At 35.0% G+C, this 12,737-nt stretch overlaps 4 protein-coding genes across 4 annotated transcripts in view; 1 reads left to right on the forward strand and 3 right to left on the reverse strand.

Moving 5' to 3' along the window:
• Nucleotides 1-12,737, reverse strand: part of LOC148680782 (NACHT, LRR and PYD domains-containing protein 3-like) — a 463,735-nt gene that overhangs the window by 320,757 nt on the left and 130,241 nt on the right. The window lies entirely within an intron of this gene.
• LOC148680790 (uncharacterized) overlaps nucleotides 1-12,737 on the forward strand; it is a 796,717-nt gene that overhangs the window by 265,544 nt on the left and 518,436 nt on the right. The gene's annotated exons all lie outside the window — the stretch shown is intronic.
• The window catches only part of LOC148680812 (uncharacterized), a 451,921-nt gene that overhangs the window by 119,146 nt on the left and 320,038 nt on the right, over nucleotides 1-12,737 (reverse strand). The window lies entirely within an intron of this gene.
• LOC148680818 (uncharacterized) lies at nucleotides 2,427-6,041 on the reverse strand. The gene is made up of 2 exons (XM_088650520.1): nucleotides 5,901-6,041; nucleotides 2,427-4,831 (listed from the first exon to the last, which is right to left on the reverse strand). The coding sequence occupies exons 1-2, from the start codon at nucleotides 5,983-5,985 to the stop codon at nucleotides 3,717-3,719; spliced, it is 1,200 nt and encodes a 399-aa protein (XP_088506646.1). The 5' UTR covers nucleotides 5,986-6,041; the 3' UTR covers nucleotides 2,427-3,716.

Below are 12,737 nucleotides of genomic sequence, written 5' to 3' on the forward strand. Positions count from 1 at the left end.
CTACCTATTAAAGTTACATATCAGTGACAACAGAACATGGGTTACTCTACAATTATATTTTTTATTCTGGCAAGAATAATAGCAAAAGAAACTTTTAATTATTTTGCCCACTCAACAATTGACACATTATTGTCTGGCTAGTTTCTGTCCTCTACTTATGAGCTGAAAAGGCAATAATGGTCCAACAATCCTGTCCATCATCACCAATAAAGCCTAGAAATTGGGCATCAGTTTACTGTAAGCCGATAGGTTCATATATTCTTTTCCAGTTATTAAAGACTTAATTTGTTACTTAATTTTTGTTACATTGTTTTAACTTCAAAAATATACATCAGTGTAAAACCTACAAATGGTGGAAAAACATATTCTGTAATATTAAAACCACCTGGGTCTCCACTTTTGCCATGGCCTCTTTTTTGTTGTAACAAACTTTACAACAAAAACCAGTACAAAAACCAGGGTTTTCCAAACTTTTTAACAAAACACTTCCTTTCCACGGCTGTTACTATTTCTATCCAAGAATTATTGGCCAGGTTATCTCAATGGTGATCACGCATGGTCGGATCGTTAAGATGTCTGTACAGTCGTACTGTTTCAGACAAAATCCCTTCAAAGTGACTCATATTCAACTCAAATCAAACGCGGCGCCGCATGAACTCTTCACCCAAAATCATGTCGCGCGCTTCCAAAGTGAACCTCTGCAAACACGGCAATGACGTCACATATACCGCGCGCACTGAGCTATTGCATGCTGGTCTTATTTGTAGTTTTAATACCGCAAATTACATTTAAGACTAGTGAAATAAAGAACTACACCACCACAAAACCAAGCAACAACAAAAAATTATTTAAATGAGCATTAGGAGTAGCGTTACATGTACATCGGAAAATAAGACCTGTGCAAACATATTTAAGACCTAGAACAGCGAATTTAAGGCTTTTTAAGGCCTAAAATTTTGATGTTTATATTTTAGACCTTTTAAGACTCGGAAACCCTGTGTAAGCCAGATGGCACAGCAGAGTGCAGGTTTCATCCACTTATTTCTGCGCTTTTTGGATATGCACATAAAAACGGTTGATGGAAACTCTATAATGCGCATATTATTGGAAAATGTGTGTGAATGGACAAAACAGCAGGCTAAGCACATTGTAAAACATCTAAAGTGTTGTTTTGGTCATTTTAAACCGCCTCCACCATTTCAGTATTGTTATTATATTAATATTTTAATGACCTCCAAAATTGTCAAGAGTGTCTGCACTCCGTGTCTCGCGACTTCAAACACCAGTGCGCATTCACTGCGTGTCAGGATTGCCTTCTGAGGCGCAAGTCATTTATTAAATAAAGATAATATATTCCTGCAGCTGCTCCCACCGATGCATATTCTGTTTTTACTTTTGATGTTTGTCTCCAGTAAATCAGAAGGTGGCGATTTTGTTCTCTTTGACTTGTTGGATGGAAAAGCTGCTTTATTTGCAGTCTTTTATGCGATATTCTAGTTTTGGGCAAACATTTAATTAGCATTTTAGATGATAACATAGCTATTCACACTGCATCAGCACAGCTGTCCCCTTTCTTCCCTATGTACCTGTAGGTGAACAGCTCCTCCGGGTGTGGCCATGGGCATTCATCCTCTGCTTTTTCTTCCTCATTTCTTCTGTCTTAAATCTCCATATGTCAATTGATAACTTTGTGACTGTATGATGACGGTCACGTAAATCTGCAGTAGCCTGAACTTGTTTTTCGGTTCAAATAATATACCAGGCTTTTCATTGGTCCATTAAGATGAACTTTTTTTATTGGCTACTGAAATGCTGGTCAGTGCGTGCTTGAAATATTAATTTATTTACAGTACTCTGTAACGAATTGTGATTTTAAAAGTAACAAAGTAGATTAGTCAGCTTAATTTGTACTCATGTACAAGTAAAAGTAAAGGCTTAAAATTTTACCCATGGAAGTACAATTACCCCAAAAATGTACTTAATTACAGTAACATGAGTAGTTGTAATTCGTTACTCCCACCACTGCTGTTTACTGCTGAGTGTGACATGGCAGGGAAAGAAACAGCACCTCTATGTCAGAGACCATGGTGCTCGACTGGAAAAAGGTGGCCATCTCCAATTTGAAGGAAAGTCCTTAACTCAAATGTAGCTCAAGTATCTGCGTTTTTTTCATGAGGAATGGAATGTGAGATTAAAAGATGGATCAGTGCAGTGGCAGCAGTAATGCAGTTGATGTGATTGTCTGTTGTGGTGAACGAGCTGAGATGAAAGGCAATTTTTTCAATTTACCGCTCAATCAAGGTTCCTACTCTCACCTATGGTCATGACTGAAAGGACAGGATCTTAAATACAACCGGACACATTTCACAAAGTGTTATGACCTGCTTGTTTGAGTCGCAACATAAAAGAGAGATGAGCCAACAAAATAGCCTGAATGCAAATTATTTATTATAAAATGTAACTCATAAAACCATCAATCAAAGCAACCAACAAATGTCTAGGGATAATAATGAAGATAAAGAACTTATGATATAATCACAACAACACTTTAGCTACATGATACAAGCAATGCAAAACAAAACCATAAGGTTAAAGATTTAATGAGATGGCAGGTCTTGACAGGAGGACTCCTGAGTAGCCACAGCGTCCTGGATTAGCTAGCAGCCTAGCACAACAACTTTTATATACCCATAGATGAGTAATGCAGGCATCCAATCAGGATTTACCACATACTCCAATCTGGAGTCTTGGGATCATCACAGTGTAGTAATATTGTACAACTTAATACCCTTCACTCTGCCTAAATCATCAAATATTCATAATTCATCTTTATTTATTTGTGTCTTTCCAGTGATGCTACTCATTCAGGGAGTCAGACAGAGAACATCATCCAAAACAATACTAGCTACATGAATACACTGGAGAGTGGAGTACAGATGTATCCGCACCTGTACAATCACTTGCAAAGAGAGATTTAAAGCTGCTGAGATGCTGTTTGTCAGATGTTTACGAAACTGTTCTTTCAGCCACCATCATTGTGTTTACAGTAAACGTGAGGAGCACAACACATTTACAACCCCACCTACTGCAGTGTAGGAGTGTTGGAAAACAGTATATCGTCACTCAGCCTTTTCAAACATTATTCAGACATAAAACATCCTGTGCACAGAGAAAATGTTTTGGTGCATTCATGTCATTTGTGCAACTTTTGTCCAATTCTGTAGACACTCATCAGATCTGTACGGTTTCTCTCCAGTGTGAATCCTCTTTTGTGTTTTCAGATGTGTTCACTGATTAAACCTCTTGTCACAGTGTGAACACTTGTACAGTCTCTCCAGTGTGAAACGTCGGGTGCAGTTTAAATTTTGAAATAAAAGTCTTCTCACACTCAAAGCACAAATACTCTTTCACACCACTGTGGATCTTTATGTGTTCATTAAGGTTTGCTAATCGGTTGAAACTCTTCCCACACTGAGTGCATTTAATGGTTTATCTCTAGTGTGGGTCTTTATTAAGGTCTGAGGAGTTGCTGAAACTCATCCCACACCGAAGCTGCAGTCACACTAGAGTCTGAGCATGCAAAATTCTGTTGTTTGGCGCTGTGAAAAGCGGCGGGATTAAACAAGATTATTAGACATAAAAAGTGAGCTATTGGTCCATATTTTACATTTCTGTCCAGAAAGGTCATGTTTTGATCTTTGATTGGTCTCACACAGTCAAGTGATGCGATTTTGCAGGTCAGAGTTCACCAAGCTTGAACTTTGCAATGCAGTGAACTGCGAAACTTGACACACAAACTTGGTTTCCGGTCTGACACATTCCCGTGCGTATGAATGGAAATCCATGGGGGAAAAAGTCCATTGTGACCGCTGCTTAAGTGCAAGTTTCCCTCCAGTGTGGCTCATAATGTGTAGATTAAGGGATGATGAGCAGATGAAACTCTTCCCACACTGAGTGCATGTGAATGGTTTCTCTCTAGTGTGGATCCTCATGTGTCGATTAAGGTTTGATGATAGGCTGAAACTCTTCCCACACTGAGTGCATGTAAATGGTTTCTCTCCAGTGTGGATCCGCATGTGTTCATAAAGGTGTGATGAGTTGTTAAAGGTTTTTCCACACTGGGTGCAAGTAAAGGGTTTCTCTCTAGTGTGGATCGTCTTGTGATTATTAAGGGATGATGATCGGTGGAAACTCTTCCCACACTGAGTGCATGTGAATGGGTTCTCTCTAGTGTGGATCCTCATGTGTTGATTAAGGTATGATGATTGGCTAAAACTCTTCCCACAATGCGTGCATCTGAATGGGTTCTCTCCAGTGTGAATCATCATGTGAATCTTAAGATCGAAATTTCTTCCAAAACTCTTCCCACACTGAGTGCATGTGAATGGTTTCTCTCCGGTATGAATCATCATGTGTTCATTAAGGGATGATGATCGGTTAAAACTCTTTCCACACTGAGTGCACGTGAATGGTTTCTCTCCAGTGTGGATCCTCATGTGTTGATTTAAGTTTGATGATTGGCTAAAACTCTTCCCACACCGAGTGCATGTGTATGGTTTTTCTCCAGTGTGGATCCTCCTGTGAATCTTAAGTTCCCTTTTTCTTCCAAAACTCTTCCCACACTGAGGGCATGTGAATAGTTTCTCTCCAGTGTGGATCCTCATGTGAATCTTAAGATAGTCTTTACTTCCATAACTCTTTCCACACTGAGTGCAGGTGAAACTATTTTTGTCTCCCCTTTTCAAAATACCATCAGTCTGTAAATGAGTTTTTTCCTCAATTTTGACATGATGTTCCTCCTCTTTTCTCCCCTCATTCTCTTCAATTAGGTCTGAAATAGATAAAACATTAGTTTTCATTAAGTCTTAAAAACTCTCATCAAAAGCTGAAAAGTGAAAAGACACTGGAAACATTGGTTACACACACTGCAATTTTGATGCATGGTAAATGTAAAATAAATCAGATCATATTTTGTTTGGTCCATTAACATGTACACATTTAAGCAGATTCAATTCAATTCATCTTTATTTATCTAGTGCTTTTACAATGCAAATGGTGTCAAAGCCACTTAACATAGAAGTTATAGTAAATTAAAACCGTGTCAGTCCAGTTTTCAGACTTTCTTACATAATTGATCATAAAAGTAATTTTGGTCATATTAATAAGACAGATTTGAAAGCTGTAAATGGAATGTTTATTTGTATATATTTATAATTACAACAAAATGTTTTTCTAAAATGTGTAAAGCAGACAGGGAACAGGGCCGGAGTGGGACTCCTTTTTAGCTCTGGAATTTCAAGCCTTAGTCCGGCCCACCTCAGTCGACTGACTATATTAATAATAATATGCGGATGATCTTCTTTTTCTGTCGAATCCAGATACATGTATTCCAAAAGTTTTTACAATAATTTCAGAATTTGGAAATGTTTCTGGATACAATGTCAATCTAGCAAAGAGTTTCCTTTTCCCTATCAATGATAGAGCACAGCAAATGTCCTTCCAATCCTTTCCATTTTCATTTTATCAAAGTCCTGATAAATTTGTATAGTGACGCGCAAATATAAGGATTCGTTCAATAATAATTTTAAAACGACATTAGTGCTCAAGGATGTTTTTAGTGCTCAAGGACACCTTACAAACAGTAGGAGAACAAAAAAAGCAACAACCTTAAGAAGGTAGAGAAAATGGGAGACTAATAATACATAAAATAATGACAAAAGACCTGAGAACAAGTAACAAAAGAAACTCGTTCCTGTCTTTCAATAAGTGCTTATGTGCATTTAAGAGAACTAGGCAGCACACTCAGGGCTGCAAGATGGATTTAATTTAGTGTTTTTATTATTAAAATATATCTGAATGAGGATCAAATGACTGAGTTGGTTTTGAGAATGAAAATTAACCTGTTTGTTCTTGCAGATCTTCCTGTTTGACTGTGATTGTTTCTTCAATCTTCACATCTTCACTCTCCTCTTTAATAAACGCCATCTTTATAACAGTGTGGAGATCAGTCGGTTTTTCTCTGTGTTTGGACACTTTATTCTGTTTAAAATGAACAAAACAATGAACAGAAACAAAATAACTTCTCTTCAACACTTGCTTCAACAGTTTCTTTATATGAGGGTGATTGACAAAAATAAATCAGGTAAGTCTGAGCAAGAAACAATAGCCACAAACAAATGACCTAATAAAAACTAGTTCTCCATTTATTATATATATATATATATATATATATATATATATATATATATATATATATATATATATATAGAATATTGTATACTTATATTAGAATGACATTATGCTAGTAAATAAATAAAACCTTCATTAAAACACATTTCTGTTGTTCAAACAATAGCCCTCGATTACTGTGATTAAAATAGTACTTCGTTGTATAAAGAATTAAAATTATAGTCAACAGCAGGTATGTCATATTGGAAGAAAAACCTAAAACTTTAATCAATCGGTTTATATGTGTAAAGTTGTGAAACAAACCTTCCTCCAGTTGAACTGCAGCGCGGAAACGGCGCAGCCTAATGACGTCACACACCACGCCAAAATAAAAGTCTTTTTTGTTCAGTTTTTTTTTTTTTTTTGGCCACTTACTGTTGCAGTCAGGACATGATCAATTTCTCCCTCGTTTTCCACTTTACACAACATATCTGCTGTCTCTCATATACATCGACATTTAGAATTTGAAGTTGATCAAAACTTTTAATCCAAACATTTTAAAACAATTTTGAAAAACTTGTTTATTCCACTAAGTTTAAGGTTTTTTTTTATTATTGTTGCAAAAAAGTTTACATCACAAAACAGGGAACAAACAACATCGCAAGGCATATTTACCATTAAAATATATAAAACAAATTTAATTTGTTACAACTGCAACAAAATATCTACATCAAAAGAAAAACAAAACATTATGACAATAAGTGTTTTAAAAATAAAGTACAGAGAGCTTCAGTTATTTTACTTTGATTTCTGAAGTATTTGAAGCTTTGAGCCACTTTCTCTACCTCAGAAAGAAAACATCTAAAAGAGGGTCTGCACTTTTTCCTCTTACATCAATGAATATGACATTTACCCATTAGTAAAATAAAGTTCACAATATCAGAGAAAGAACAATGTAATCAGCTTTGTAAAATAAAAAATCTTCTGAAACGATAAGGGGGACTGAAATCATCGTTAATGAAAGCCAAGGATGGATGTCAAACCAGAATTTAAAATTAATTTCACAAGAAAAAAATAAGCGATCAAGTGTTTCTGGAAGATTTGAGCATATCTATTAACATCAAAGTTAAATCTTTTTTGAATAAACTAATTTACAGGATATATCCTGAACACAATTCTGCAATGAGTTTCCTTAACCTTTGGTGCTACAGGATATTTAAGATAAAAGGTAAAAGCTTTGTCCTCTACTAAGGGTTTAACAACTCCTAGATGATGACACTTAAAATCACCAATGATAAGCGTTTAAATTGTTTGTAAAAAAGCTTGATGTTACATTTACTATCGAAAATATCAACATTTGATATTTTTAAAAATGGAAGAAAAGTTGTAAGTATAAATGGGAGATCAAAATAATTACTTTGAATTAACCTAAACAAAGCAATAGGTATAGCCTCGCAAATTTCAGTATAACCTTTATCTGTGATTTTAACTCTATATTTATTTAATAATCCGTTTTAAGATAGTAGCAGTCAATTTTTGTCTAACAAATCATTAATAAATATAATGCCTTTATTGTACCAGTCACTTTTAAACAGTGATTTTCTGTTAATAATAACAGCCTTTTTATTCCAAAGAGTGGATTTATGAGGGGAAAATTATGGGTAAATATCATTTTCCAAAAAAGTAGTTCTTGCTTATGAAAATTAGACAGCTTCAAAGGAAGTTTTGAACAATCATAATCATATCTTAATACAAATTCAAGGCCAACATTTTTTTAAACAAATTATTTGGGATATGATACAATATTGAATAAGGCTTAGCTAAACACTCTTTTAACCATTTAACTCTAAAAGTGCCAAGAAGACATTCAAAATCGATTGCTTTTAAACCTCCATATTCATACTCTTTGACCATATGATTCTTACGTAAATAATGTGTTTTATTTTTCCAAATAAATTTAAATAATATTGAATTTATAGATTTAACTATTTTGGGAGGAGTATATAAAGGATAAGTTAAATATATCATTTTAGATAATCCCGGTCAAAAGAATTTTACCCAATATGGAAAGGTCTCTAGCTAGCCAATGATTTAGGGATTTTTCCATCCCTTCTATTTTGATATTAAAATTTGCACATCCTCTATTAACAGAATTTTTGATGATGGTAACTCCCAAGCATTTAACTTGTTCTTTTACTTGAATACCCTCTAATTCTCTTAAAGTACAATTCTGAATAGTTAATATTCCACATTTTCTTAGGTTTACGGTGAATTCAGAAGCTTTAGGAAACAGAAATTTTGACAAGAGCTAAAGGGAGCATCTCCCTATTTTTAAGAATTAATAGAGTGACATCAGCAAACTGACTTAAACTAAAAGTCCTACCAGGTATATCAATACCTAAAGTGTACTCTGAATTTTTTAATTATAATGACATAAGTTCAACAGCTATATTAAAAAGAAAAGGTGAGATGGGACATTCTTGATGGATTCCTCTTTTGATGTATACTTTAGGAGATGATCCTGAATTCAGAGATTTACTACTGAATATATCAGTATAGAACATGGAAATTACCCTACAAAAGCTCGGACCAAACCCAAAAGTTTCTAAAGATTTTCTAAAGACAAAAAAGGATGCTCAAGGGTATCAAATGCCTTGAAAAAGTCTAGAAATAGAAACAAACTTGTCTGAGGAATTAAATACCTATAATCGAGCATATCAACTATCAGTCTGATATGATTGTGAATACTTCTCCCTTTAATGAAAGCTGATTGTGTTTCATTTATTATCTCGCCTATACCTTTTTTGAGTCTAATGGCAAATAAATGAGAGAGCAATTTAAAATCATTGGACAAAAGAGTTATGGGTCTCCAATTGTCTAAAAATAATTGGTCTTTGCTTGGCTTTGGAACTAAATGATTAAACCCTGCTTCATAGAAGTCGATAGTTCTCTTTCTCTATACATTCCTTAAGTGCTTCAAAAACTAAAAATCTCATCTCTGGCCAAAAATGTTTATAAAACTCAACTGTGATTTCATCTGTAGCTGGGGATTTTCCATTGAACATTTGAGAAATAGCAACATCAAGTTCAGAGATAACAATGTCAGATTCCATCATTTCACAGAAGCTGTCATCTATAATAGAAACTTTATCTTTTGAAAAGGAAAAGAAAAAGTCACAATCACTCTCATTAAATTTTGATTCATATAATAACATGAATAGATGTGATCATCAATCAAAGTTTTCTCTTCACTTACATTGTTATTTATGCTAAGTTTATTAATAGTTTTTGAAGATTGTCTATGCTTTACTAAATAAAATATATATATATATATGAAGAATTTTTCTCCCCCTCCTCTATCCATTTCACTCTAGATTGTAAAGGTCCTTTAGCTTTTTCTGTTTAATAGTAATCTAACTCTGATGGCAAAATACGAAGTTCATTTTGTTCTATATCTCCAAGAAAATCTTTATCACCACGGTCATTTAATCTAGATAAAACTGTTAACTGTCTTTTTTTCCTAAGAGAGGAAAACAATAGCTCATTACAGCAGAGCCATTTTTTAACTCGATTCATTTTCAATTTGAGAAAAGCATGTGGCAAAAGAAAAAGAAAACCAAACAGCAAATAGGGAGAAAAGCATTTGCCAAATGCTTATTTAAAAAGCTGTTTAAAATGTGTTTTGTGATTTATTAATACAAATTTTACTGTTTGATTAATCAGCCTTTAAAACATGGATTAAATAATAATACAGTAATAAAAGTGTCTATTTATAGATTTAAAATGTATATGCAATGCATTGTTTTATTGATAATTAAATGACATTTAAAAACATTTAAATTGTGATTTATTTATGTACATTTTTATGCTGGTCGAAACAGTGGCGCAGTAGGTAGTGCTGTCCCCTCACAGCAAGAAGGTCGCTGGTTCGAGCCTCGGTTCAGTTGGCGTTTCTGTGTGGAGTTTGCATGTTTTCCCTGCATTCGCGTGGGTTTCCTCCGGGTGCTCCGGTTTCCCCCACAGTCCAAAGACATGCGGTACAGGTGAATTGGATAGGCTAAATTGTCCATAGTGTATGAGTGTTTGTGTAAATGTGTGTGTGGGTGTTTACCAGAGATGGGTTGCAGCTGGAAGGGCATCCGCTGCGTAAAAACTTGCTGGATAAGTTGGCGGTTCATTCCGCTGTGTCGACCCCAGATTAATAAAGGGACTAAGCCGACAAGAAAATAAAAACATTTTTATGCTTCAATAATTAAATTGATCATTTGAGTCTTTGTTTTTCTAACTAGCACTCTTGTACGGTGGCCGGGAAGTGCAAAACAACATTACAAAGTTTAAACACTTTTACAAAGCTCGAGACAAATTTACATTTTGAAAAACATTTTTACTTATCATCAAACACAATTACATAGGGAAAACAATTTTACAAAGAACAAAACAAATTTTAGAAAACAAATTAACAAGACGCAAAACACTTTAACAAATTCCAAAACATATTTACAATTAGATTCCCTATGGAAAGGAAATGTACCACACACCGGACGTGACATAGAATGTACCACACACTGGTAGTGAACCGGAATGTAACACACACACTGGAAAATATCAATAATATCCAGCTCGTGTGTGACTTTGTAGACAGGTTTTCACAAGTCTACAACTATAAAAATCATGGTTTGACTAACTGCGATAAAACATGCTAGAGCTATTCTAAGAAAATATCAGCGTGAGAGTGCATAGAAACATGTAAATGCAAGTACATGGAAACAATTCAAGCACGGCACATGTTGACTGATAAGATACCAAAACCAAGTTCAACTTGTACACTGGAGTAGCTTGGTTGGATAAATCGGTTGATACTAAAGCAGAACCTTTTGACTTGGGTTTGAATCCCGTTGATGACATGTCATTTATATTTATTTCTTTAGATTAATTTTGGTTTATGCTGTTCTGCCACACAAATATTAAATCAACAATATTTACACTGACACCAAGTAATAAGAATCTTTATTTGGTATGGCATGTTGCTGTGAAAAAGTGACGAATCTGCCAATAACGTGGATAGTTTGCACATCTGAAAGGGGGCCTCAGTTAACACGGACACCAGTTAAACCATAACACAGGCTTCCATCAGTTTACTTTTAAGAGTCCTCAAGCAGAGGTTTACACCATGTAGACTTGACATCATGTTCACGATTACAGCGTACGAGTGGATCTCGTAAAAATATTGAACACATTGATGCAGCATGTCTGGTGTTTCCGTCTGTTCCGCGTCCTTTATAAACTCTAAACACCGACCACTTGCAAAGCAAAACCGTGTTAAGCTGCTCATGTGTTTGCCACAAAACGGGCAAAACAACCCTCGACCGCTGTCCATGTTCGGTCACCATAAACTTTGTTTACGCCATGTACTCCACAGCGCGAATTTACCGTGCTCACCAGCAACAACAACAACTTTCCCCCGCGTCACTACCGGTGTGTGGTACATTCTACGTCACTTCCGGGGTGTGGTACATTCCCTCTCCGTAGGGAATCTGTAATTGTAAATTTGTTTCGGGATTTGTAAAAGTTTTTAGGTCTTGTTAATTTGTTTTCTAAAATGTAAATTTGTTTCGTCCTTGGTAAAATTGTTTTTCTTATGTAATTGTGTCTGATGATAGGTAAACATGTTTTTCAAAATGTAAATTTGTCTCGAGCTTTGTAAAAGTGTTTCAAACTTTGTAATGTTGTTTTGCACTTCCCGGCCACCGTACTCTTGGGCCTCCATAATCATGACACTGAAGACTTATCATGCGTACAATTCAGGCTTAAACGTGAAGAAATAAAATTTTAAAGAACATTTAATAAAAGAACAGTGATTTAAAAATGCAATAACGTTTTAGTGAGCACAATAAGCTTATTATAAAATATTCCAAACTTTTAAAGGGGCTGTATATTATAGTTTTTACAACTATTTGTTGTTGAACAACATTTTTTTTTTTTTTTTACATGGGTGGAAACCTTTGTTGAACCCACCTGTTTCTGATGTTTGCTGGGGAGCGATTCTGAATGTCTGGCAACTGTGCAGAGCTAAAAAAAAAAAAAAAAAAGATCACTGTGTTAAGTAGTTTGAGGGGGCACGTGGTACATTGTCCAGTGGCTCCCAGTGCTACAGCATCTCTATACTTGTTGTCGGTGGAGCTGGTGGTACTGCTGGTACTGGTTGTGGCCAAAATCAAAGTGGGAACTATAGTAAAAGTTCAGTGGCATCTGAGGTAACAGGTGGATATTCTATTGATGGAGCAGATGGAAGGAGTGGCTTTGGTGCTTGTGATCTCATCAAAATTAAATGGAAACTTGTTAAAATAGATTATAATCACATTTGACTTTTTAACTTGAAATGACAATCTTTTTGCTAAATTAAAATGATTCAACCCATTCTTTAAACAGGGTTTTGCTTGTCACCCTAAAGAGTTTAAAACAATAATTAATATTATCCCTAAAAACATCACAGTATTGATCAGAGGTTTTCTTTCACAATATTCTATAATGTTCTCTCTTCCATCTTTATTTTTTAGAGATCCAAAATG

Source organism: Danio rerio, chromosome 4 (genome assembly GCF_052040795.2).
Source record: "Danio rerio strain M-AB ecotype USA chromosome 4, GRCz13ab, whole genome shotgun sequence".
NCBI lineage: Eukaryota > Metazoa > Chordata > Actinopteri > Cypriniformes > Danionidae > Danio > Danio rerio.